The following is a 26,638-nucleotide window of genomic DNA, read 5'->3' as shown; positions in this document are numbered from 1 at the left end:
GCCTGGTAAGAAGTAAGGGTGGACCCAGTCTCAAGTCTCCAAGTTGGGATCAGGCAGGACTGTGAAAACTAAGTCTTCCTGTCAACCAGAAACCCTAACCATTGGGCATATGCTTTCTCTCTTACTCCCATAAACATTTGAGTAAGTTTTGTTTCATTGTGCAGCTCTCATATTAATCAGGGTGCCGTGACTGTTTGCCATTTTGCTGTGGGACCTCACAGCTTGCAGAGCAGCAAATATTGGTCTTTGAACATGAAATGTAGTACTACATCTCAGCAGTGAAATGTAACAACTGCCCACTTTGGGGGGGACAGACCAGAAGTGTCTGGAAAAACAGATAGCTCTCCTGTGTAACACACGCCAGAAGCATTCATACAGTTCCTTCTGTACTGAGTCCAATAACTAGGGATGACCATTTTTATTACAAAGCTAGGTTCATGCAGACAGAATTCTGGATGAAAACTTTGGTTTGGAATTTTAAGACTCAAAGTATGCCAAAACAATTCTCCACAAGCTACTACCACATGTGTTTCTGTACACAGTTAAGACACAAAGTATGAAACAACTCAAAAAACTAGATGCCAGGCTCTCTCATGACCTGGAGCTTGCCTAAATTTGACCCCAGCTTATGTTCTTATACAGCAAAGCTGAGTAGATACGCATGTGTGTGTTTTTCTTACCTGATGAGCCTGCTGGAGCAGCTCCATCCTCTCCTGAAGAATCTGGCAATCATATTCTCTGCTTTTTCTCAGCATCTGACGTCTTAGCTTTTCTACTGCTGTCCTCAGCTCTTCCTGTTGTTTTTCAGTGAGTAGTTCCCCAAACTTTATCACCGTTTCTTGCTGCAAAGCATTGTACAAGGTGGCTTCAAGCTCCTGGATCCTCTGGTTGATGCAATACCAAAAGCCAATTAGAGACGAAACATTATTTAAAACATAGTGGAAACTGGGGGGTTGGTGGCAGATTCAGGCACTTGCATGAAAGGTGGTCCCTGTGCTCAAGTGTGCAAAAATGTGAAAAACAGAACTCATAAAATGGTTCAGTGTTTTGACAAAAGGATATGAACTTTTATTTTTAAGATATTTTAATATTAAATTTTCGCTGAAATGCCTCACTTTCACTTTTTTTTAAGCAGTTCAGAGATGATTAGGAGTTGGATAGAATTTTCATACCTAGTTTATAAGTATAAAGATGAATATTTCACCAATTCTAAAATTTTGACCCATTGTGCTAAAAAACAAAAGAGGAAAGATTGAAGGTCACTACCAGACTACTTTGCTCTTAATCCTGCTAATCAATGAGCATTCTCATTAACTTGACAAACCAAATGTGATGAACTGGCACAGCCAGTTACCAGACCTATGTATCGGAATTTGATATAGCAGTGTTTAGAGCAGGAACTCTTGCTTTTTGTGGCACACTGTCTTCTTGCTATGACAAGTGCAAAACGGCCAAGATTCCAGATCTGAGATCCAGTTGGTTGCACTGACTCCTGTTGGACAAGCCAACATTAATGAACAATATCTGCCTTTAACTGACAAAAGAGTTTCAGCTTCAGGAGATCTGCCTTTTTGTGACATGAAAATGCTAGGTGTCGTGTTGAAGCTGTGCAGATTGCATGGTAGTGCATTAGAAGAATGGAAAACCACAAATAAATAAAAAAAGATACTAAGAAAAGAGCAAAAACCTCTCTTCCACAGGAGTCTGTGTCCTGTCACAGTGCTGGCCAATATGTGCTGTAGAATTTCCTTTGTACATACCATGTATGCTTGGTCAAGAGCTTGCTTCCTGTAGTCTAATTCTTCCTCCAAATAACCTTTTATTTTGCAAAATTGCTCCTACAATGAAGGATCATTTGGACAGAAAAATGAATTAGTTACTCAAAATACTTTGGGAATTTTTATTAAATCAACTACAGATATCTGCCTCAGGCAGGACTAGGAGACTGGTCTTCAACTGACACTCTGCAGAGTTACCAATATCCGACTCACGTAGAAAACAAGGAAGGGAAAACAGCTGTGGATTGCTTTTCTGTGATAATACATCTGATCTACATGGAACTAAATCTATCATCTCTTTATTGATTTCAGTGATATCGCTGGGCACTTCAGTAGCGTAATTTAGGGGGTTCTGTCTGATTTTTCTAAAGATACTTCCTCTGGCATCATGGACAATTCCTTTTATGCTTTCTCTTATTTTGGAAGAAGCGTGAAAGTGCAATAAACTAAACAGGAACTAAAGAGGCATATTTACGTTCACATTATTTGGGGGAGGCTGCTGTGCTTTAACTTCTCAACCTATCTTAAGCTGAATTGACTTAAGTACAGACACACCATAGGAACAGAATGTAAACCACTACAGCTATCCAACTCTTGTAGTTACACTTGTTCATCTTGTAGGTTACTTCCATTAACTAGAATAAGAATAGGGTAAGGTACTAGCTTTACTGATGCTATAGCAGCTCCAGTTCAGCTGTAAATGTTTTTCTTTTAGGATGGTATGGGCTTAAAACGTAATGAAAGAAAACGGTGTGATAATTAATTAGTTTCCCACATACTGGTATTGAATGAAATGTGATACGACAGCTGATGTTTAGACTGTGAATCTTATGAGACAGAGTGCAGTCATTTATCTCTTTGAAAATCGCTGAGCAACATTTGAGCTCTCTGTACTTACTAATAAGCAGTCGTCCTCATGGAAAAAGAAAGCTTTCAAACCTTCACTGTTTCTGTTTCTATGTTATTCTGCTGTTGCATGTAGTCTGCTGTTGCAGACTAGTAACAATTTTAAGGATTCACCAATAATCAGGGAAGGCCTGCATACTTAATTTGCCAAAAGACCTTTTTAGTTATTTTTTGGCACACTAAGTAAATGTGACACACTCAGTGTCTTTCCCCCAAAATGTGTATTAAGGAAAGTTTGCTTACCATATCACTTTCCAGTTCCATCATCTTCTGATGCAGAGCAGCTTCAGCTCCCTCGATCTGCTGGATCCACTGGAGGGAACACAATGAGAGCTGTAACCTGCTGTGTTTCCTAGGCACACGGGCAGTGGCAAGTGGGACATCTACAGCATCTTGTTAGTCTATTTTTAGTAACCTGTTGCTAGTTCCTCACCTATCTTGAGGCTGTTCTCCTGTGACAAAGGCAGCTGCAATCTCTGTAGGTAGCACTCAACAGAGAAAAAGAGGATCATCGCTACCAGATCACTGGAAGATGAAAAAGCACACTTCCTTGGATGCACAGGGAACCCATTTCATCCCATGGGTAAGGGCCCATGATGAGGCTCTAGCATCTCAAAAATAGCTTAGCTGGGTAGATGGCAATTCTCTTTGCAGAGGAGGAATCGTTGAGTAGAATCCTTGGAAGCTGTCATGCTGACAATATTGTGTGCTGCACTTGAGCCACAGAAAGCAATTTTAACCAACCCTCACTTTCTTGTTAATTTCCAAACCAAGGAATTTAGACATATACTTTCAGTGGAAATTTTGCATAGAGATCCCTTCAAAAGCTTTGGAAATCTCAGGACCAGAAGTCCCACGGTATAATTATTTATGGCTTAAATGTCTGATGGTTTCTCATTCAGTTTAAAATTGCAAGTTTCATTTGACATTCTTTTTGTATTTGCAGTTGTTTTGACTTCACAGCGCGGGCCAGCTGAGTTTTACATTTTTGCTGCTTTAGCAAGGTGTTTGGGATTGTGCTGGCAGAGTTTACTTTATGTGGGGAATCACTTCTTACACTACAAAGTTTGATGATATTCAGAACAGCAACAGAGCAGAAAATTTCCACTGATAGATGAAGCCTTAGATAACACACAAGAAAAGCAAGCACACAATTTACCTTTTCTGCCAAGGACAATACAGTGGAAGCCTGAATTATGGCCACTTGTTCTTCATTTCTTAAATTCTGTGAAGAGAAAGAAAGGGAAGAAGAAAATTGGCAGCAGTTTCCTGCATGAATAAAGATAATCCAGGCTACAGACTAGGTTTACAGTTTTCAGGGGATCCCTGTAGTACTGGGTATCCTATTCCCATTGAAACATTAAGAGTCTGTTAACATATTAAAAAGTGCACTGCTTTTGCTTTTCTGTATGATGTGGACTAACTATACGTTTTCATTCCATTCCATCTTATGGGAAAGGTAAACTAAAATTAGACCCATTTGTCTGTCTTCATGCTAGTTTTACAAAGCTGAATTTCCATTAAAGCCTTCGTAAAAATAATGCTGATTTTCACCAGCACGTGAATAGACAATCACAATCCTTTGTTTTTATTTCTTATATGCTTTCTTAAAACGTATCTAATGTTGACCAGAGATATAGGATGATCTCTTTTACATGGATGACTAAAGTGGACAGCAATGCCCACTTAGAAAGCCACAGGTGATTTGATAATTCTTGCCTATTTATGAAACTATATGCAGAGGAATCCTAGTCCTGATAAAGAGTGGTTGGCTCAGACTGCCAAACTAATTCACGTGCTTTCCTGAATGACTGGAGCGCAGTCAGGCCCAGTTCCAAATATCAGCAGCCTTTGGACATTCTTCCCAGTCTGCTAAATCAGATGTTAAAACTGCTACTTCATTACTAGTTCTCTGACTATTGAAATCTCACAAATCCTTAACTTATAGAAATAAACACTCCTTAAATTAATTGTTCTGATATTACATACTTAGGAAATATTACATATCTTAGGAAACAGTAATGATAATTATAGATTTCACTTATCCTACTGTACAAAATGCAGCTTGTAAAGGGAAAATATCTCCCACTAACTTACCCCATTATCACCTAGGATGTCTAACTGCTTTATGAGGTCTGGGATGCTGACATCCTGCAACAATGAGAGAATAAGGTAAAGCTATGGCATGCACACTTTTATCCCGGCTGAAATATTCATCCCTCATATGAACCATGTTGAAATCAACCATTTTGTTTTATCCCACGGAAATGCATCACACACTGATTTCAGTTGCCTTTGAGCCAGGTTTTAGCATTATGGTGAAAATTATGAGTCCAATTGAATTGTGTCAGTCATCACACACTCTTATGTTAGACTGAGTTTAAATGCTTAAAGTTTAGTGGTGTTACTAGCAGAGATAAATGTAATGGGTTATATGGGCAGCATCCACCACTCCTGTAATTAGAAGTGCTGCCATATAAAACTGACCTACCTTAACCCCTTCCTTCATGCAGTAGATCTGTAGAGCACTCACACCATCTGAGAATGGGTGAATCTGGAGATTAAATGGTGGGGACCGTCTCTCTCTTTCCTGAAAATAAATTGAAAAGACACCAGAGAACATATTAGAATGAAGGAGATGCACACAGAACTCATTAAATGCCATAGCTACTGTTTACATCATGCTTTGCAAAGCCAAGCTCTTCATTTTACAAGTCAAAAAAAAGAAACATTTAGACCCAGTCTGAAAGACAATGTGCTAAGTGGGATAGCATCCTAAACCCAAGTTAATTATTTTACAGGAGATGATTTATCTGATGAATTATATCAATTTTTAAGTTGTCTCTGGAAAGGCCATCACCTGGCTAAGACTCAAGTAATTTGCTTTATGAAGTGCTGAACAACTATATATTGTTGTAAATTCTCCCTTTAGAAACAGGGATTTGATTTAGGACTACTAGGATACTCAGATTACACATTTGCTCATCCTAGCATGTTGTATGTTCTAGTATCTGTGGAAAGCAGTAAGTTCAAAAAACTTTATCAACGTAGCTATTTATACACCTGCATTGCAAAAAAATTTACAAATATTTGTCCAGTTTTAAATGTCCAAAGGAAAAAAAAAAATTTGAAGATGTTATTTCTCATCCCTCTCAGGCAAGCACAGAAATGAAGATCAAATTTCACTTTCAAATACATTTTTGGTTTATGAACATGTAAGTCACTTGATCAGTCCAGTTCCATGTCATATGGAAACACAGCTGTTAGGTAAAACTGTGGGAAAGTTCTATAAATAAGGCACAAATCTGTCACAGCACTGATTCATGAGAGCCAGGAAGGGCTGTGTGTTACCTACAAGCTCTGTATGGCAAGTATATAAGGCCTTGGACGGCAACTGAAAAGAACAACTGAGAAATAAACCTGCTTATACTGAATAAAAGACCAGGTAGAAATTTTTGTCAGTCAGCGCTCGTAACAAGAATCTGTAACTAGAGGTAGTCTGGGAAGAGGGAGATTGAGGTCCGACCCAGTCCTCTGGCTGCCTGCAGAGACTTCTGGAGCTCCTCCATCAACCTCCAGTGCTGTCTGAGGGACCTGTCTTAACCTAATGCAAGTCATGAGGAGAGCTGCTCAACAGGGAACGTGTCCAGCGCCTGCAAAAGCGACAGTGCTTGCAGGTGGGCAGACAGGCTGTCGCTATTCATTGTGCTAGGGCCTACAGCCTCCAGACACAAATTAGGACAACTCCAGGCCAAGCACTATAGGCATATAGACAGGCACTGTTGGCTTTTCACACGTGCCAGCATTGGTAAGAATAATGATAAAGGCTGTAGGAGCAAGACCACATTCTCCTGTATAAAACGTCTCTTATCCCCACCACAGTGACAGGAAGCTGAGGTACAGAGAGATTAAATCTAAACGTGCCTCAGGAATCAACAGCATGGAAGCCGTTGCAAACCCTTGTCCAGGGAGCCTGTGTTCCTCGGGCACCTGGGCTCTGTACCCATCCTCAGGTGCTCACAACAGGGCGGCAGCACCAGCCCCGCCAGCCCCGAGCACCCCCCAGCCCACACCAGCAGCCGTGAGGATCTGCAGGCATCCCCTGGCAGAGCCAGAGTGCCCTGTGGGCTGGTGCAGGCCTGGCTTCAGCTCCCTCAACCGCAGGAGCCGACGTGCACATTTCTCCTCTGCAACAAAGACTGCTCTAACCACCCAGAACAGATTGGCTTGGGTAGGACAGCTCCTGTCTCCTCTCACAGCCAAGTCCCCACAGAGAAAAGAATTCAAGATTCGCTGGGTCAGAGGGGACAAGGTACAACCCTTTTACCCCCATAGGTATGGTACTGGAAGACAATAGCCCTGGGTCTGATGTTTTCCCTTAGAACTGCTTATACAATTTCATCAATCACTGCTGAATTAAACTTCAAACAGTTTCAGTCCTTCAAGCACAGGGCTAGAGAGGTGCACTTCTCCTCACAGCAGCACTCCCAGTGAAACTTGAACTCTTGTCTCATCACCCTTGCTGAAAGAGGGGAAAAGAACAAAGCCAGTATAATTTATAGATCAGCGGTAAGATTTTCATAAGGGGAAACAGGGCTTTGAAGACCCTGAAGAGGGAACTGTACCTGCATCTCTGACTTCTTAGAGGAACACTCTACTCTTCAGCTATTACAGATAACAGTATGCTCAACATTTCTTTCTCCTCCAAGACCTGCTCAGGTTCATGAAAAAAACAAAAACAAAACAAAAAAACCCAAATCCCTGGATGCCTGCTCTCAGGGGAGATCTTAGCTGTGAACCAGAAAGCAGCCCCGAGCAAAGTACACAAGGATGGGGTTTAAGCCTTGCTTATTTGGTTAATTTAAATGTAATTAATTTGTTAATTTTAGCGGACTCCAGGCCAGCAATAAGAACAAAGCATGTTGATGACAGACTGCTCCAAAGCACTACAAAAACCATATCCGCAGGTGTGGTAACTGAGAGCCATGCTGACATTAACCAGCTAAGCTTATCTATGCACGCTGGACACCTAGCTCAGACAGAGGTGAACCAGTCAAGTATGGAGCTTCCTATTTCCAGGATATTAGAGCCGACATACTTCAGCTCACAATCAAAAATGCTGGGCCTGATTTGTTACTCTGTTATATCACTACAGTGCTTGTGTAAACACTTGATTAAAGTTGGTGTCCAGTGAAAGTACAGTAGTTAAATTTGCTACCAGTTCTACTGTAATAAGCTCATCCATCACCTCCAGCTCAAGGTTGCGGAACTCCAGCAGCTCATTCTGGTCTCGGGCATCCTGCAGCTCCTGTTGCAGACGGTTGTTTTCTGCTTCCAGTTTCTCTATCTAATAGAAATATGTAAATTCAGGATCTGTGTGACTGTTACAAGAAGGATTGAATATTTGGTGAGTAATAGTTGAGGTAGCACAGGAGGCATAAAATCCAAACTCTACAGATGATTCGCTACTTGCTGTTTTACCTCAGCGAGTTTTTAGTTTATAGGTGAACTTCTGCTCATCAACTTCCTAAACATGATAAGATGCTTAGGCTGGAGGTTTTCCTAAAAAAATCCAAGCCTAGTGAACATCAGCAGGGAAGTTAACTCTTCAGAGGTGTCATGTTAGCTATTAGATTAGTCTGCATTAGCTATTAAAAACACTGCTCTCACGGTAAAGCACTGGAGTAGACTGTCTGGGGAAGGATGTGGAGACATCATTGCTGGAGGACTCTGGGAACAGGTTCGATAGGCATCTATCAGGAATGACACAGAAACAGCTGCAACAGCCTTTGAGAAGAACTTGAGCTAGATCAGAGATTTGCGGTGCATAGTACATGAAGCACAGAGGGCAAGCAGGGAGAGCTGTCTTTGTGAAGACAATTACCTGAGCAGCCGTCCCACCCCATGCAAGAGCCTGTGTGAACTGCATGGCAAGCATCTCCACACAAGCAGTTCTGTTAACTAGTAGACAGACTTAAATACCACCCATTGGCCAATTGTCTATAGCTTGCTTGTTGTGGACAACTCTACCACTAGCTCCTCAGCCTGCTCTCTTCTGCAAGTCTCCAGCCAGTGCCAGGACATGTATTTTGCAGTCAGGTTGTCTGAGTAGGGCCCAGACAAGGACAGCTAGGAAACATAGTAAGACTGAGGTCAAATGAGCCCCCATGGGTCAGTTTGTCTGGATAGGGAAGGATGGCACAGGGCTGGCAGCTTATTAGGTGTGTTTATGGAAGAGGAGAAACACAGGCTAAGAAACCTCATCTGGGGAGGTAAAAGACAGTAGGAGACTGGTGCTGGGAGTTATGGCCTCTTGCTGATGACACTGATATGCATGGCCACTGCTGTTAATCTTGGTGATACACAAGCAATATTGAGGTCCTTTGTATCCTTATATTCCATGATTAAAAATATATACATACATACAAATATATACACACACACAAACAGGTGATATTCCTAAATGTATCAAGGGACCGAGCAGTACAAGTTCCATTGGACCTAGGGATGACTTTAAGCCCTTAAAAATATACAGAATGCACAGGGACTAGGAGTATGAAAGGGTCCTGGTGTTACAGTGTGACTGCATTTCTACTGCTGTTTCACACCCAGAAGCTAAGCTCAAAACATCCTGCCAGTGCAGCAGCAGCCAACTCTTCAGCACAATGCAGCTGGAACACGAAGGTCTGTGCCTTGGAGCCAGAAGGACAGGTAGAGCTTCCAGCTCTCAGGCTAGAGCTTACCAGCAGAGCTGGTGCATCAGCAACTGCCAGCAACAACAGTGCCTAAGCAGAGCTGGAGAGGACGTGTCTTTCTTTCCGTGTTATCCTGTCCATATTAATCTGTGCTGTTCTGTCCTTGTACTAAACCTATAAGCACCAGACTGCATGTCCAAAAAGTGTATTGAAGGATCCAGATTATCCTTCAGAGTGAACACGCAAAATTTGGGAACATACCTTGTCTAAAAGCTCTTGGTTCCTCTTAATGAAAAGCTGTTTGTCTTCCACCCAATGAGAGTCCTGTTGGATGAAGCAGTACTATTACAGAATAATCAAACTCCATGAGGTTGAGCACATTTATTGAAAATTGGAGCCACAATATTCAGGCTTTAAAATCCTACAGGAACAAACTGTCGTTTACAGAATAACAACATATTAGTCTACCAAGCTGTAGCAAGGCTTCTGAACTCACTAGACTTGCCTGTTTACTGAACAGCGACATTACATCTCATGGAAGTCTATACTGAAATTGTGCTAGGTATTTTGTAAGCAGAGCAGGTAAGATCCAAAATAGGAAGATACCCAAGAAGCGCTTACCTGCCCTTTCTGTGCCAAAGTTTTCTCCAGATCTTCTATTTTGGCTTTATATCTCTGGACTTCAGCTTGGAGCTGCTCCTGAGCCTGTTGAAGTCAGGCACAGCATTAAACAGTAACAAAACCAGCAACGTGACTGGTATTAAAAGGAAACCAAACAGAGCAGAGTCCGGGTTTGTGCTGTTGCTTCCACTGAGTAACTGTTTCAAAGATTCTGGCTCAGTGATGATTTGTGCCACCCCTCAGACTAGCATGTAGATGACACAAGGGAAGAGAGTAGTAGATCAGCGCCCTCTCCCCACCAAAGTCTATTATTACCATGTATTGCATTAGAGTAGCGAAACACAACATCAGGTATTTGGGGTGACAGGCTTTGCTCAAAGATCCCAGTAAGGGGCAGTCACTGAATTGAAGAAAAGTGTTTAGTAGATGAGAGTGGCAATTATAACTGCCTGGGGGTCTTCAAGAGCTGACTCAAAGTGCTAAACAACCTGGTGTGATCTCACAGCTGATGCTGCTTTGAGCAGGAGTTTGGGCTGGAGACTGTCTGAGGTGCCTTCCAGCCTGAATTATTATATAATTTTATTAGAGGGTCAACATTTTTAGCCTTGGAAGGTTTACTGTAGTCTGCATCACATTCAAATTTGAATGTAATTTGCATTTCTCTGTTAGAAACATTCTGGTGAATATTCCTAAAGTTGGTGCAATGTATGCCTTTGTGAAAACCCACAGGCCTCCATTTACCTTTAAAACCCAACCCCTTCACACCTACGCAAAGGATGAGAAAACCCTTGTGATTCCATGCCAAACTACAGAATTGCCTGTTTTGGCATGCCTGCCTAACTGCAGAGTTTTCATGTTCAGGTGGAGGACAGCCCCTTGTAAACTGAGTGATTGTGTCCATTCTTAATTGTCACTCTCTTTAAATGTACTCAGCAAATGAGTGAAATTAACATCTCTCAGTTGTATGGATGTTGTATGTAACTCCATTCCCTTCTATGTAATTTTGAGGGGTTTGAATGACCTGATAGCAATGAAATGCGTCTACCCTCAAACAAATACTGACCTTGGCTTCTCTTTCAGCATCTATGATGCCTCCCGTCTGTTCCTGCAGTAGTGCATACGCTCTCTGCAGGGCCTGGTACTCCTTTGTCAGCTGTCGAAACCGCAGCTCTGATTCTTCCGCTGCTAAACCCTGAAGGATAAGAGAGGACACGTCTAAGCACCAGACAGTAGAGCACTGCCAAAGCAAAGAATGCAACTGTGATTTGTTAAGCGCAATAATTGATTTACAGGTCTTGATTCAAATAGCTTTTTTGGTGAACTTGCTGTGATATGAAGTAATAAGAATGTGGAATTTATACAGTGTTTATATGTCTTTAAGCGAAAAGAAATATGATAGGTTTATTTTCTTAAAGGGAGAGAGGAAAAAATAATCTCAGATTGCAATGAATTCATAGCTGAAGACTCTATGGACTAGATTTTGAAAGTACCTCTCAGCATTTCAGTATATCAATAACCAAAATTGAGGCCAAACTTAATGAAGAACTTATCACTCAATACACACTAGAAAAATCTAAGTGTTTTTGAGAGCCTGGCCACTTGTTTTGGAAGTCAAAGTCTCTTGAAAACCTGTCCTTGCCTATGGAAAGTCAGATCTTACCTCATCCAGATCATCATCTGGGGTTGCTGGTGTTCTGTCTGTTCTATATGAGGCCACAGAGGATGTTTCAGAGTCCATGGAATCATCATCATACCCAAAAACTGTATCCACCACATGTCTCTAAAGAAGGGAAAACAAGATTTCTGAATCTCCTTGGAAACAAGTATCATGAGTTTCTGATGGGGCTGCAGGGCGGAAAGGTTAGTTCAAAATCACATTGCTAGTTACTTAAAAAAGGCAAGACATGAAAAAAGATCAATGGGCTAGCACTGCAATTATCATCTCCAAACGAACCCAAAGGGAACTATATTGAAGATTAGGTCTTGTGCTGGTGGAGAATGAGTTTGCTGATTAATTTTTCTGGGCTGAGGATCTGGCTCAGTCTAAAACTTGGAAAGCATACTGGGAACAGCAACATGCTAAAGGAAAAGTCTGCCCTTGCAGGAAGGCAGGAGAATTGTTTGCTAACCCCAAAGCTGTTCAGAAGACATCTATCAACATGCAGACTGGTGTGCAAAGATAACACCATAAAGAGCTGGAAATGTGTGCAGAATAGGGAACCCCGCTTCTTCTCTCATGGACACTGCTGATATTTTTAATATCTCAGTGTTTCTGTCACTGACGTTGCTGTTGGAGTAAATGAGTGAAAGCTACGCTAATACAAAACTAGTGTGAAGGAACTTTTACCTCACACAGCTTTCTAGTACTAAAGTAACTGCCATGTGTTGTAAGAGATTGCTCACACTACAGAGTTTGTATGTCTGACACCTCACTATCTTCAATCTCAGTAACTGAATTAAATAAAATGAAAACTGTGAGTCATTTCCTACAAAGGTATAGAGGCTTGACCCTGCAGGCTTGGTTTCAGGGTACAGATTCAAGCATTTAAATACTTGGCTTATGAACAATTCTGCAGACAAACTGATCGATGAGTATTTAAGATGCACTTCTGCTTTGCAACATTTTTCACTTTTGCTGACAGGTTACAACCTTCTAAACCTGGAACTTGAATCACACAAAAAACATGTACCAAAGATGCCAATAACCTTTTGCATATAATACCTTTTTTGTTCATTATTTTTCCAAGTGAAGACAACAGCCATATTCTCTCATGTTATAATCTCTGGCTTTGAAATAAAAGTTGACTGATGAAAATACTTTTTACTCCTTGTCTCCCAGTATGTCTGCTGTGTATTGCTTCAAAACCCATATAGAAACAATGTGATGACACATCTAGGATTTACTGGTCTGAAGTTCTCTCTGTGTAGGACAGAATTGCATTACTTTCACAGAACATGGCTGACACATGAGGGGATGTCCTTGGAGGACAAAGAGCAACCAACCTCTGTTTCCTATACAGTATTTCCACTTTCTGGAGGTGGGATGTGGCTGTTGCAAAGTCATTTTTCACACCTAGCTGATAAAGGAGTTATTTGAAACACTACTGACTACTCAGCTCTAAAACTGTAAATTATATCAGTTTTGGACTTCACCCAATTCAGGGTAATACAAGGAGTAGCCAAAGGCCTGTGGAACTGAGCAGGAGAGAATGATGCTCAATTTCTCAAGCAGAGACTTCCACTTGAAGAATAAAGATACACAACGATTTTGTTTTAGCCCATATGTGCTGTGAAAAATAGATAACAGAAGATAGATGGGGAGGCCTCTGGAAATGTAAATACATCTCAGCATAATAGACCTTGAGACCAATTATTTATAGAAACCAGATGGAAGGAAGATTATTACTATTTCGGGGGGTGGAAGGGAAGCCCCATTTTGCTGATAATAGAATAGCTATGCACCCTTAACTGAATTTCAAAGCAGACTTAAAAAGCTCTCCCAAAGTAACTAAGGTGTTTATAAACCTGATCACTAAAGCAGATTGTTATAATCCACAAAGCTCTCTTTAACCAGATTGCTAAAGTGTGTTTTCCTACAGAGCCTACTAGTATTTTTATAAGCTGAAAACAATTCTTCCTCTTACCTTAATTGGCTTTGAGCTCCTTTTATGCTTTCTGCGACGAATGAGTTTCTCCCTGTCCTGAAAAATAAGATTAAAAAGTTACTCTCTCCCCTCTTGTTTGCAGCTGTAGAAGGTCAAATCTACAGAGGATATATACCAGTGGGCTTCCACCAACTCTCTGTTCATATGTTCAAACAGGAACCTGATTCCAGGTGGAAGGGAGGATTCATATCTAAATCTGTATGTGTGTCAGCTGAAAACCACTTGAAGAAGGGAAGATGGGCTATCTGGGAAAAAAACAAACAACCTTGTTGTGCAGTTGCCTTGACAGGCTGTCAAATGACAGGTGCTGATGGATTTCCTGTTAAAATCACCAGGAGGCCTATTGCAGGGGACTGGTTTGGGCTTTGTATAAGGGGCTGTCTGCCTTCCCTGCAGAGGAGATGCTGCCTCTGTTTCAAAGTCATTAAATGATGGCAGTGTTGATCTCACCACTCTTAGAAGGGGCAACAGCATGTTTTGGAGTCTCTTTCTCCTTCCCCTCAACATCATAATGCAAAGCCAGCTGGAAAAAGGCATTGTCAGCATTAAATAGCAGAAGAACTAGTGAACCGCTGTCCATCAGCACACACTTTTCCAGCACGTGATATTGCATTGCGTGCCTGCCTCTCATTAAGGAAACTTTTTAATGGTAGTTTAGTTACAATGGTAAAACAGCTCATCACAGCCCTGCCTTGTGAACACGTAGATATCTTCCCAAGCTCCATGGTTCTTGTCTGCCTTCATTTCTATAGCTCAATTCACACACGAGAGTTATACTTTCCAAGTTGCAGGGGCTGATGCCCCACTAGAAATTCAGATAAACTGCACCCATGTACACCTACATCTAAAAATTTGCAGGTGTTAAAAGTAAGATAAGCTATTAACCCTCAGACCTCTAGTTATAAGAAGAAATACTATCAGTTATGAACTGTACACAGGAATCATTCCTAATTTCTCAGTGCTCTGGACATACCCTTGTTAACTCATCAATTATGTTCTGTTGTTCTATGACCTGAAGCTTTAAGAATTCAGTTTCTTGTTCCTCATTAGCCTGATCCAGGTCATTGAGAGATCTCAATTTCTTTAGAGGAGGATGTGATGTCATTTTTTCTCTCTGCGGTAAGAAGAAGAAACAGATAAAATAAGATCCAGCAATTAAAAGACAAAAGGACCACCTTTCAGTTAAAAATGAGACATTATCTTTTCTTTAAGCGTACAAACCTTTAAATACGCTTCAGCTACACTATCTTTGTAACTTTATTAATACCTATCAGCACTTCCTAACAATAAAGCAGCACAGCAAGGCTGAGTTCTTCAACCAGAACAACAAAGCTTTATCTATTTATTTACTGTGTAGCAATATAGCCTCTACAGCAGCCCTTTCAGGTCATCTACCATAGCTCTTCCTTTGCCATGCATCAAGATTCCCCAGTATGTGGCAAATAAAGTTGAACTCCCTACCTGTCTGGTGAGTATGCAAATAGTATCTACTCCCATGACCCCATGCCCTTACTGACACCCATCATATGGCCATGTACAGCAAGGAAACAGACATGCTTTAGTCATGTGAAAGACATGCATCCCATCAGAAGAGGAGGAAAGGCAAAAAATGTGATACCAGATCTATTTTAACTAGAAGTCCACATCCTGCCTGCTCCTGAGCATATGTGGGAGAAGAGATGGCTACAGCCTGTGAGAATTACTCTAGCCACCCACAGCTTGCTAACTTCCGTAATTTGGGCATCTACAGCGTAAAGAGCAGATGCCAGGGAGCTAAGTCAGAACATACGTGCCGTGTGTGCATATATGCACCAGTGGTGCTGCCTACTGATGTTTAATGCATGCAGATTCCCAAGTCCCTTCTCTTTACTGTGGGAGAGCCCAAGGGGCTGTGATCTGTACTACCACAACTGTGGAAGAAGAATTCTGACCTGTGACACGTGCAATAAGTTTATCTGTCTTCTAGGCATGGGTGAATTGCAGAGTCTTAAAGTGGATTAACCTTGTAACACTAAAGCCTTTTTTCTATAAGACAAGAAAGTGAATCTGATCATCTCATCCTAAGCAGCAGGAAAGCTGCATCCATTGCAGAACGGTCAGTCTGCTCAAGATGAGGACCAGTGGATATTGCAAGCCAAAGAGACAAGACAAACAACCACACTTAGCAGAGGAAGTAGTCTCAGCCTGCCAGCTTACATCTGGCAACCAAGAACTTCCACGTCCTTTTTTTATTAATGCCAAAGCAACATCACTGCATGTGTAGAGACTGGATTCTGACTGATACTCAGGGCAATTCCGTTTGAAGGATATATGGACATAACTGCTTTGACCTCGCTTCATACAGTCCTGATATGTGAAATTTATAACCCTAGCCAAATTTATAACATGACTATTCTCCTTTTCCCATATCCATCTACCATGCATATGTTTTATGGAAAGATTGTATTGCTTAGTGGCAGATCGGAACTTTACTTTGCTATCATCAGCTCTAACAAGAACATGTACATTCAAAGATGAACATCATGCTGGCTGAAAACATCACTATTAACAGCTTCCTTTTTTTGAGTTCCAGATGCAAAATAGCACAGTGGAATAGTATTAAAGACTATGATTATGCATTCGCTTAAATATGTTGCACATGTATGCACAATACATGAAGTTATAGTAGGCAAGTCCATTATATACAGACCTAAGCATGGCTGTATCTTATCAATAGTATTACACACTATGTATAGCACATTTTCTCTATGTATATACATGCATACACTATGCAGATGTGGCCATCATAACAGACAGAGGTCATACAGTAATCCTCATTTTGCTCTTTGGTACCAACCATTTCTATATTTTCTTTAGTGACTGCTTTGAGTTTATCTTCCATGCGCTGCAAAGACTGCATAAGTTCATCATTTCTCTTCGTGAGGCACTTGTTCTTTTCCAGAAGAGGTTTACATTGTTTCTCAGCTTCTCGGACACGCTTCAACTGGATTGATAATAGCAATTAATAATTGTAAATGATCCAAAACAAAGATATGTTTTCTCCCTCCTTTATTTTTGTTACTTCCCTGTTGGACCACTGTCCCAGTAAAATGCCAAAGTGATCTAGTGGAACTGATGCTTACAGCTTCTGTAACTTACTTTATCAATAAATCTCAAAGCATAATTCTACCTATCTGTTTCTGAAAGATGACTTTATGGCAGAACTCAAGCACAGAGATGAAGCAACCCAAGACACAATCAGGCAACTGCAAAGCTGCTATAAAAGTCCAAAATGACCTGTGCTTTATCTGCAAGAAACCCACCGATTTTCTCACTGAAAGAAAGATTTACGTAAGTACCTACTCAGTCTGGATCACAGCAATAACAACATAGTTCTAAGTCTCATTTTTAATGCCACACAGTGAAATCCTTGTGCACATGCACAATGAACTTTGTTTTAATCAATAAATCACATAACATTTAAACAACAACTCCCGTCAGATAGGAAGGTATCTTAAGGCACGCTTGGAAGTTCTAGTATTGGTACAACTAGAGTTTTAACCAACATCTTTTCCTCTAAAAAATTAGTTCCATCCAGTAATACTGAGTGTTTTATAGACACAATTTCTTTTTCTAAGGGAGAACAAGGAGGGTGGCATGTGGCTGTGGAAAGACATCATCTTTGTGCCCAGATGATCTACTTAAAGGCACTGTCCCAGTTCTGTATTACTGTTTGTCACTGGGAGGTTCCTGCCCCTTGCAGTTCTGCTGAGGAAAGGACCACGAGAGTTTTCTGCAGCTATTAAGCACAGTTAACCACATTTGCTTACATCATCACATCATCTTACCAGGCTATTTAAAGTAACCCAGTGATTTTGTCTGAACCAGGTTAGCAAGTACCTGAAGATCCCTTTTGCTAACAGAAAAGAGGGGAGCAGCTAGGAAGTGGTTACATCTTTGATCGGTACCATTGTGGGCAAAACAACCATTTTTCCTACCCTAAGAATGAAGTTACTTGTTGCTAGTCTGAATGTATCTTAAAGTGTGTGGTATTTTGAGCAGTACTCTTGGTCACATTTAACAAAATGTGTTCATTGTGCAAGACACAGCTTGGAAGCCATTTAATTTTTTTTTTTTTTTCCTTGGGAAAAAATAGCCTGAATATTTAATGACATGCAACAGGTAATTAAGCTGACTCAGACTCCAAGCAATTCAGTATCACAGAAATTTAGAAGTTGAGAGCTTTTCATAACTGAAGAGAGACACATGAACATATTTGTAATCTGCAATCTTGATAAGACATTATTTTGCAAATATTACATTAAGAACATTGATGAGATCCAAGCCAGCTAAATTGATATGAAGGAGTGCATTAGGATTCCTAACCCAGGAATAAATAAAAAAAATTTAAAAAAAGAAAAAAATTCAAGAGTTGAATTTCACCAGCCTCATCCTTAATCACAGAAGTAGAAATACAGAGAGGTTAAAAAGCCAGGGTGCTGACTTCAACAGACAGGTATCACCACCTAGGAGTAAATCAAATAAGGGGATCAATTCACCATTGTCCATTCTCCCTAGATCCAATACTTAATTATTTTCAACCTGGTAAAATACTGGAATACAGACATCATTTCCTTTACAAGATAAGTCTCACCATACACTGTTGTATGCTGAAAAGGTGAAGGAAGGAACTTAAGTATTCATATAGAAACCTACAAGCCTCTCTGCCTCAACTCTTGTTGTGATTTTGTACTCTTATAACTTCAATGAAATTACTGCTTAATCCTAGGATAAAAAAAGTCATCCTCAGCCTCCTGAGTGACTAGCCTGATGGATGGAAAAGGCATATTCATCACTGGCTATCATCCTTGGACCTGTCTTTGACTTTCACTATGGCTCCCAACCTCCTCTGTCTGATAGTGCAAAGCTCACACACCAGTTCGTTTCGTTCGTCAACAAGCAACGTGTTCCTGTCTTCCAGCTTCCGGATTGTGGCATTCAGCTCTGCTATCCTCTTCTGGTTTCTGCGCAAGTCCTGTTCATTGGCAACAACATAATGCAGTTACAGATTCTTTTCAAAATACTTACTTGGGAAAAGAATCCTCAAAACCACACAGCAGTCAACTTAAGCTATCAACAACAAATAATATTTATAGATTTTTACACTATTGAACATGCTGGCAAAAATAGATATTTTCAGAAGAAAGTATCTGGTTTGGGGGATACTTTAATTGCAAAGTTTCAGCTGTTTAAAAAAATAAGGAGAAAACAACCAAACAGATGTCAGTATTTTTTATGACGGGGAAGAAAAAGCAAAAAGCTAAAATACTCTAATTTTCATTGCCTTTTCCTACACATTGCTTCTATTTGCTGAACCACTATGTCAGGCGAGAAAGTAAGGACATCCCTTTCGGAATCAATTGCATTTACTTTCTTATTCCTCATTTGTATATGTGTAAATATGTGTGTATATATATATACGTGTCGTAAACATCATATATTTAGTCACACAACCAATGAATTGCATGATTTGTGAATGACAGCAAGGGCTATATATGTGGAGAATAAGACAGAGAAAGAGGAGGATCTCCCAAGAGTCTCCCGGATTCCACCCCCCAAGCCTTCTCCCTGCCCATCTTCCCAATTCTGTCTGGTTTTGAGGATGCGTGCTATCCAGGTAGTTATGTTCACTGAATGTTCTTTCAAAGGGGCACTAATTATTTAAGATGTTTTATATTTGTAAATAGAGCAACTGAGGAAACGGCCTTACAAAGCTTTGTCCCACTAGCGTTCTCTCTGAAAAATCTACGGACATAACTTCTCTGGAGTGAACAAGAGTGAGAATGTTTTCCCAGGGCCTGAGAAAATATTTAAGCAAGACAAAGCAAGCCTTGTTTCTGTTTTTCAAGGGCCAGTAAAACCTGCGTACAGGGCTGCTGCAGTGCTCCGAACCATCTCCAGCCCTTCCTGGGATCTCTCTCTTGGGACTGCTCATGTTACACTCTGCCTCCTTCACCAAGAAGAGCTGTTCATCCAGAGCCTCCTTCTGCAGCTGCAGCTTCTGCACATAGCCTGTCTGTGTCTCCAGTTCTTTCTCCAAGGAAAATATGATCCTGTCTTTAGCCTTGATCTCGTCCATCTGAATGAGAAAAACACCAGAACAATGATATTACGGTGTAAAGGTAACAGCATTTCAGCCTTCTCCAATCTAGAATCATATTTACTTAACAGCAGTGTTCATCACTTAAATCAGGCTTGCAAAACAATACACTTTGAGGTTTCAGCCATAACCGTACATTGGCACAGTAGCAGATTCACCACCCTATGCAGAGTGAAGCCCAGGAGCTGAGCATGGTGTGATGTGTTAATGGATAATGGGATGAAGATTTCAGGCTTTCACATTGGATTTTGGTCAGTTATTTATACTAGTGAAAAATAAGTATAAACTCTGACAAACCCAGAAAAGCTTAGACTAGCTCCTGCTTAAGTAAATAGCTGAGATAGTAGAAGTTACGGTCTGATTCTCACAAACAGATCTGTGCAGACACAGTATTTCTTAAAGGTGATTGCCATGTTATTAATCTTCTGCTGAGTGCAAACTCAAGGCTATTCATTTTATTTTTACTTCATTCCCGCCTAATATCCCAGGACCATCAAAGATAAAAAGAAGTGCCTCCTATTTCACCTCACAGCAACTTTAAGAATGATGGCAAAGAGAAAAATTTTAGATTAAAACCTAGAATACAATCCACCCATAGAAGCCTTGCAACCATAAAAATTGATGCAAAGCTGCTAACGTCACTGAGCTCAAGAAAATTTGGTGAACCAGAATTTGCAAATCACTCTGGAAAAAAAGTACTATAATCTAGGAATGATACGAATCATTCCCTGAAAAAAAATAATTATATCTATGCTAGATTTTTCCTGAAGATGGCAAAGATACTTTCTGGTCTTGCAGTTTTCTCGGCTTGCTGAAATTCTCCCCAAAGTATTTTTCAAATGAGTAGGGCTAGATTCTGATCTCCACTAACTAAATGTCACTCTGATGTAACTTCCTCCACTCTGATAGCAAAACAGTGGATTTGGAAACCACTTGTGTAAGTCACACAAAAACAATTCTGGACTTGTTCAAGGTTCTTATGTAAGTAAATAGCCTTCAAAAAGCCTTTCAGCAACTGCTAAATAGAAAATCATACAATACATAGATGGAACCTGAGTTGAGTTTAATGTTACTAAATAGCTGTTTTATCCTGAATTTCACTATAGTTACTTTTTATATTAAAGCCCTGAAAATTGATCCTCAATTTCAGATGAGAAAAAAAAAGAAAAGAAAAGTAGATTGTCCTCATGGCTACACAGAACTGCAAAAGGGGATCAAAGTAACAAGAAGGGTCAAAATTCAGAAGGCAAATATAAAGAATCCACCACTACTAGTCTGTACTATATTATCGAGCATTTTGGCAACACAAGAATATACCTACAGTACTCAGACTTGGGGTGGGGGGCAAGGGGATAAAAAAAAAAAGTTTGACAGTTTAAATTACCATTTCTTTACTTAACTGTCAAATCTTGAATTCCAATTTTCAAGCCAAACTTTCCACTGTTGCAAGCAGGCCCAGCTCCCCGGATCATAGGGAAACATGGCAGCTTGCACCACTGCTGATGTGGGCCTCATTTTGTTCATTTTCCGCAGTAATTACTGAAGGCTATGCCAGGACCAAACCGAAACATCTCCCCTCCTGCCATGGTTTAATGTGTTTAGGATACCATCACAAGGGCTAGGGAAACGAACAAACTGCAAGTGCAGATGCAAGCACTCTTTTTCTAACACTTTGCATTGCACGTGTATTAGCATCTCAGCAACCCAAATCCTCATGGACTAGGCCAATCACTTTCTTACTTTAAGGTGTTAGCTGCCATCACAGTGGTTGCTCTAGCCAACTCACCATGATCCATTTACTGCTGAGAAATGACAGAGAGAAGTTTGCAATACTTTTGCAAACTGAGGTGCATTGCAGAGTTCTGTTATTCATAAAAAGCTAAGAGGCACACGAGGCAAACTCACTGCAGTGCAAGGGAACATATGAACTGCTTTGCTTACTGACCAGGCGGCGAATATCCCTTTCACTCTCCCATTTGATCTTGGAAATGGCTTCCTGGTGGGACTGATGCTCGCTCCGAAGATCCCCCGCCTTGATCTTATCAGCTTGGATCATATTGTTAAGGGCCTCATCTACCTGCTTTTTGGCAGATTTCAGTTCAGTAATTTCCTGCAGAAGCTTAAGGCGCTCGCAGTCGAACTGTTTTCTGGCCTCTTCACGAGCCTCAATAGTCAGCGCTGTCCTTACTTTATCACTGCTCCCATCCCGCAGTGCACACAGCGCTGACTTGAGGCGCTGGATTTCACTGTCTCGGACTTTCACCATCCGCGTCATCTCCTGCTCGTGCTGTTTGATGAGGTTTTCCCTCACGGCCTGCAGCTCCTTCATTTTCTCCTCATGGAGTTTGGCTTTTAGCTCTGTGATCTGCACAGTCTGCTTGCGTTGCTCCACCTCGCGGATACGCTTAGTTTCTTGAGTCTTCTCTCTTTCAAGTTTAGCAACCTACATTGAGATAAAATGAAAGTCACCTGCTATCAATGTAACGTTATCAAAGCAAGCCCACCCAGACACACAGCCATGTCAAACTGAGGAAGACCCTACTGCAGACCCTAGATGATCCTCCACCCTCCTACAACAAAATATGGACTAACTCCTGGGGCATTCACATGGATTTTACACAGTCTTTACTCAAGCCAAAACATATGTACTTTCAATATTTCCTTAGGAAATAAGACTCTCTGTATATGTGTGCATTTCTCTACTAACTTTTTAGCCCATCAGTCAACATCAGTCAAATTCACCACAAAATTAGAGGGCTCAGAAATAGTAAGGTTCCTATAATTTTCATGACCATTGGCAGTCAATCAGATGAGAGAGAAGTGCTTGACTCTGTATGATCCCAAGTAAGGTAGGGTGCAAGTCAAAGTCCAGGAAACATTCCATCTTTTACAGATGTTCTTACCCACACACAGAGCTTTAATGGGCATTTGTAGTTTCATTCATGCTGCTTTGGATGCAGCTTGGGATACGGTTGGCTTTCTGGGCTGCCAGCACACATGGCCAAGTCATGTTGAGCTTCTCGTTAACTAACACCCCCAAGTCCTTCTCCTCAGGTCCAGTCTTGATCCATTCTCTGCCCAGCCTGTATTTGTGCTAGGGATTGCCCCAACCCAGGTGCAAGACCTCGCACTTGGCCTTGTTGAACTTTGTGAGATTCGCACGTGTCCACCTCTGAAGCCTGTCCAGGTCCCTCTGGATAGCATTCCTTCTCTCCAGCACGTCGACTGCACCACACAGCTTGGCGGCGTCGGCAAACTTGCTGAGGGTGCACTCAATCTCACTGTCCATGTGGCTGACAAAGATGTTAAATGGTGCTGGTTGCCCTGAAGAACACCACTCGTCAAATCCATGTCTCTCCAATTTAGAGGCAAGGATGTCATGTGAGACAGTGTCAAATGCTTTGCACAAGTCCAGGTAGATGATGTCAGTTGCTCTTCCCTTATCCATCAACACTGTAACCTCATCATAGAAGGCCACCAAGTTCGCTGGGCATGATTTGCCTTTAGTGAAGCCATGTTGGCTGTCACCAATCACCTCCTTATTTTCCAAGTGCCTTAGCACAGTTTCCAGGAGGATCTGCTCCATGATCTTGCTGGGCAAAGAGGTGAGACTGACCAGCCTGTAGGTTCCCAGGTCTTCCTTTTTTCCCTTTTTAAAAATGGGCGTTATGTTTCCCCTTTTCCAGTCAGCTGGAACTTCCCTGGATGGGCACGACTTCTCAAATATGATGGACAGTGGCTTAGCCACTTCATCCCCCAGTTCCCTCAGGACCCACAGATGCATCTCATGCGCTCCCATGGACTTGTGCACCTTCAGGTTCCTTAGATGGTCTCGAACCTGATCTTCTCCTACAGTGAGCAGTTCTTCATTCTCCCAGTTCCTGCCTTTGCCTTCTGTGACTTGGGCGGTGTGGCTGGAGTACTTGCTGGTGAAGACTGAAGCAAAAAAGTCATTGAATACGTCAGCCTTCTCCATGTCCTGGGTAACCAGGTCTCCCATTTCCTTCTGGAGAGGGCTTATATTTTCCCTAGTCTTCCTTTGATCACCAACATACCTATAGAAGCTTTTCTTGTTGCCCTTGATGTCCCTGGCCAGATTTAATGCTACCAAGGCTTTAATTTTCCTTTTCCATTACTTTGGGCCATCCTTGGAGTGATGTCTAGTAACAAAAATATGCACTGGCAACTTCCATATTGGAATTCCATAGGTGCAGAGATAACAAAAGCAGAAAGACTCAGAATATGGTGGGAAGCATTACAGAAGCTCCCTGGACCATCAGTTTTCTGGCAGTCATCCTGTGGCTCCTTAAGAGAATAACTAAGCCTTTCTGTGTGCAACACATGAATGCCAAAGCTTGCACAGAAACCAAAAGAATCAAAAAACATTTTTGCTTTCCAAGACTGTCATTGACCATCTATGAAAAGAAAAGGATGCAGATTAAGTTTGAAAGAGCGATGATGTCTGCTTTGTTGCAGCTTGCAAATCTTGTCTGTTTTAAAAGGCTGCAAATTAATGGCTATAAATCTCACTGGCAGGTGAAGGAAGAATGGCCCCAGAGATTCTCAGAACATCAAATAACACAGAACTGGCTATTCTTGCTTTCATTTAACTTGTCCTAAATTATACAAACCCACTTCCAGTATACTGGCTAATAGTTGTCTGATACTACCAGTATGATTAACCTTGATATATTGGCAAGAACATCCGTCCGTAAAAGAAAGAAATTATGAAAAAGATCTCTTAAAGGCTGAAGAATTTGTGGTTATTCAGGTTTGAAAGCTAGAAGCAAGTCATTCTGGGTTTATTTGCCCAGGATATATGCTTATCTGCGAATGAATCAAAGAGCCAGGCTGATGGACTTCAATTAAATTCCATTTGGAAAAACAATACATCACTAGGCATCATCCTTTGAAAATATGGCTGCCACCAGACTGCGGGTAGGGGATGCCTGGTTGCAGTTAGCACTGCCTCCAGTACAGTTCATGAGGACTCACCAGAAGTTATTAAACAGACATTTGTTATATTCACTGCTCATAAAGAACGCACTGCTAAACCTGAAGACCGCCTTAATCTCACCCATGTTCAGGGAACTTTAGCACTTACCATGTAAGGGCTTATTGCACAAACCCTGACTGTAAAACACAGATGTATTGTGCTTGCTGCTAGAAACATCTCTAAATGAAGAGAGCACAACACTGTGGAGGGCAAAAAGCCACTTTAGCATCACCTGTGGGAAAACTGATGCTTGCAAGGATTTTAATAGAATGTGGGCAGAGTAAGTGTAAAACAGCCACCAGTATTTTATACTTGGATAACACCCAGCTTGTTACCTTTTTACAGGTTACAAAAGCTGTAGTAGCATAAATTATGTGTTTTGCAAGGGCTGCCCTAGCATTGCCAATACAGGAAAAGAGTGAAAAGTTCAGAAGATGTAGGCAAGAGCTGAAGCCGCAGCGCGCAGCCCTGAGGTTGTACCAAAGGCTTCTAAAGTATATGGGAGGCATGTCAAACCTTCACAGGAATTCCTATAGTATAAGGCCATGGCTATACCCTGCATGCATGATGCTCAGCTGGCTTTAGACTAACTTTACAGATGTGAGACTAACTCTGGCAGACCACTGCTACCTGAACAAGCTTTAAACAATGCATACATACCCTAGTGTATACAATACAGCTTGGCTGCAGATGGATTACAAGGGTTGACATGGATTGTCATGCTCTACATTTAAGGAATACTTCACCTAACTGTGAAATAAGAGAATGTCTTGCTGAAATATCAAGCCATTCAAAAACCAGCAACACTACACAACTTGTAAACACTGAGTGGATAGGATGAAACCCACTAACTGGAATATGGCCAAAGATGTTACAAAAGACATATTGCTCCATTTGACAGCCAGAGGCTTCTTAAACTTGTACCTCAGTAAAAAGGAGTCTTTTCCATGGAAGCAACATTCACAGTAAGAAAATGTTGTATGTGGGGAAAGAACGAGACCACTGTTCTAGGAAAGAGTTGCGTTGCATCTGTTGATTTCTGTGATACTATTTTTTCCATGTGTTTCTCTCTTCAGCACGGACATTGTTCTTTAAAACCAAACCTTCACTCACCTTAGATTTCTCCTGATGCAGCTCAATTTGAATGTCTGTTAGCTTGGTCCTGAGTTCCTCATTGGCAGCCTGTAGGGCAACAATCAGTGCCTCAGGCTTTTCGCCCTTGCTACGTCCTTTTTTTGACATGGTTCCTTATCAGCAAGAGTCCACGTGTTTAATTATTTCAAATACAGACTGCCATCTTTTTCTGTTCCTTTCAGTGCCAGTTAGTTCAGCACTTACTGCGTGACATTCCTTAAGGTCCTGGACTCAGCTGCTTTGGAAGCCCTGTGAGAAATAAGACATAATATTATTTGTCAGTGGACACTGCAGCATGACAGCTCACATGGTTACAGAACACAAGAGATAGCTCACTTCTCCAAACACTGCAATCTTTGTCTGAAAACCTGCAAGGGAGATCCCAGCACAATCAAGCTTCTGTATGCAAGTCTGGCATACTAGTGGAGATTCCATATATGCCCTTTTTCTGTTCTCAGAAAGGGGCAACATGCAACAAAGATAGGAGTTTGTTTACCATAAGGATTAGTACTGTTGAGAGTACAGGACTAGAAATGACAGGTCATTTAATCCAAGCCTTGCAGTCTGAGGTAACCACAAAGCAGGCACTTTAGTCTCAAGGATGTACCAACAGTATCTTCCTCTTATCTTTCCCAAACCTTGACCCCCCAAGTCCCTGTGCCAAACTCAAAGACTTTCCACAACACACCTACCATCTGCCACAG

The 26,638-nt window shown here is 41.2% G+C and overlaps 1 protein-coding gene across 2 annotated transcripts in view; it reads right to left on the bottom strand.

Moving 5' to 3' along the window:
- The window catches only part of JAKMIP2 (janus kinase and microtubule interacting protein 2), a 33,911-nt gene extending 7,869 nt beyond the window's left edge, over positions 1-26,042 (bottom strand). Inside the window, exons 1-18 of one of the 2 annotated variants that reach the window (XM_009703355.1) lie at positions 25,914-26,042; positions 21,750-22,247; positions 19,574-19,783; positions 18,581-18,679; positions 16,502-16,648; positions 14,639-14,779; positions 13,645-13,701; positions 11,661-11,780; positions 11,064-11,192; positions 10,001-10,084; positions 9,641-9,703; positions 7,933-8,031; positions 5,176-5,274; positions 4,782-4,835; positions 3,844-3,909; positions 2,928-2,996; positions 1,761-1,838; positions 681-884 (exon numbers count right to left, since the gene is read on the bottom strand). In XM_009703355.1, the coding sequence (XP_009701657.1) occupies positions 681-884; positions 1,761-1,838; positions 2,928-2,996; positions 3,844-3,909; positions 4,782-4,835; positions 5,176-5,274; positions 7,933-8,031; positions 9,641-9,703; positions 10,001-10,084; positions 11,064-11,192; positions 11,661-11,780; positions 13,645-13,701; positions 14,639-14,779; positions 16,502-16,648; positions 18,581-18,679; positions 19,574-19,783; positions 21,750-22,247; positions 25,914-26,042 (2,346 nt within the window). The remainder of the gene's footprint in view (positions 1-680; positions 885-1,760; positions 1,839-2,927; positions 2,997-3,843; positions 3,910-4,781; positions 4,836-5,175; positions 5,275-7,932; positions 8,032-9,640; positions 9,704-10,000; positions 10,085-11,063; positions 11,193-11,660; positions 11,781-13,644; positions 13,702-14,638; positions 14,780-16,501; positions 16,649-18,580; positions 18,680-19,573; positions 19,784-21,749; positions 22,248-25,913) is intronic. The other variant, XM_009703356.1, reaches the window with a different exon arrangement.
- Between the last annotated feature and the right edge of the window lie 596 nt (positions 26,043-26,638).

This window comes from Cariama cristata, unplaced genomic scaffold (genome assembly GCF_000690535.1).
Source record: "Cariama cristata isolate BGI_N322 unplaced genomic scaffold, ASM69053v1 scaffold8517, whole genome shotgun sequence".
In the NCBI taxonomy this organism is placed as follows: domain Eukaryota; kingdom Metazoa; phylum Chordata; class Aves; order Cariamiformes; family Cariamidae; genus Cariama; species Cariama cristata.
This window is presented reverse-complemented; position numbering and strand designations above follow the sequence as displayed.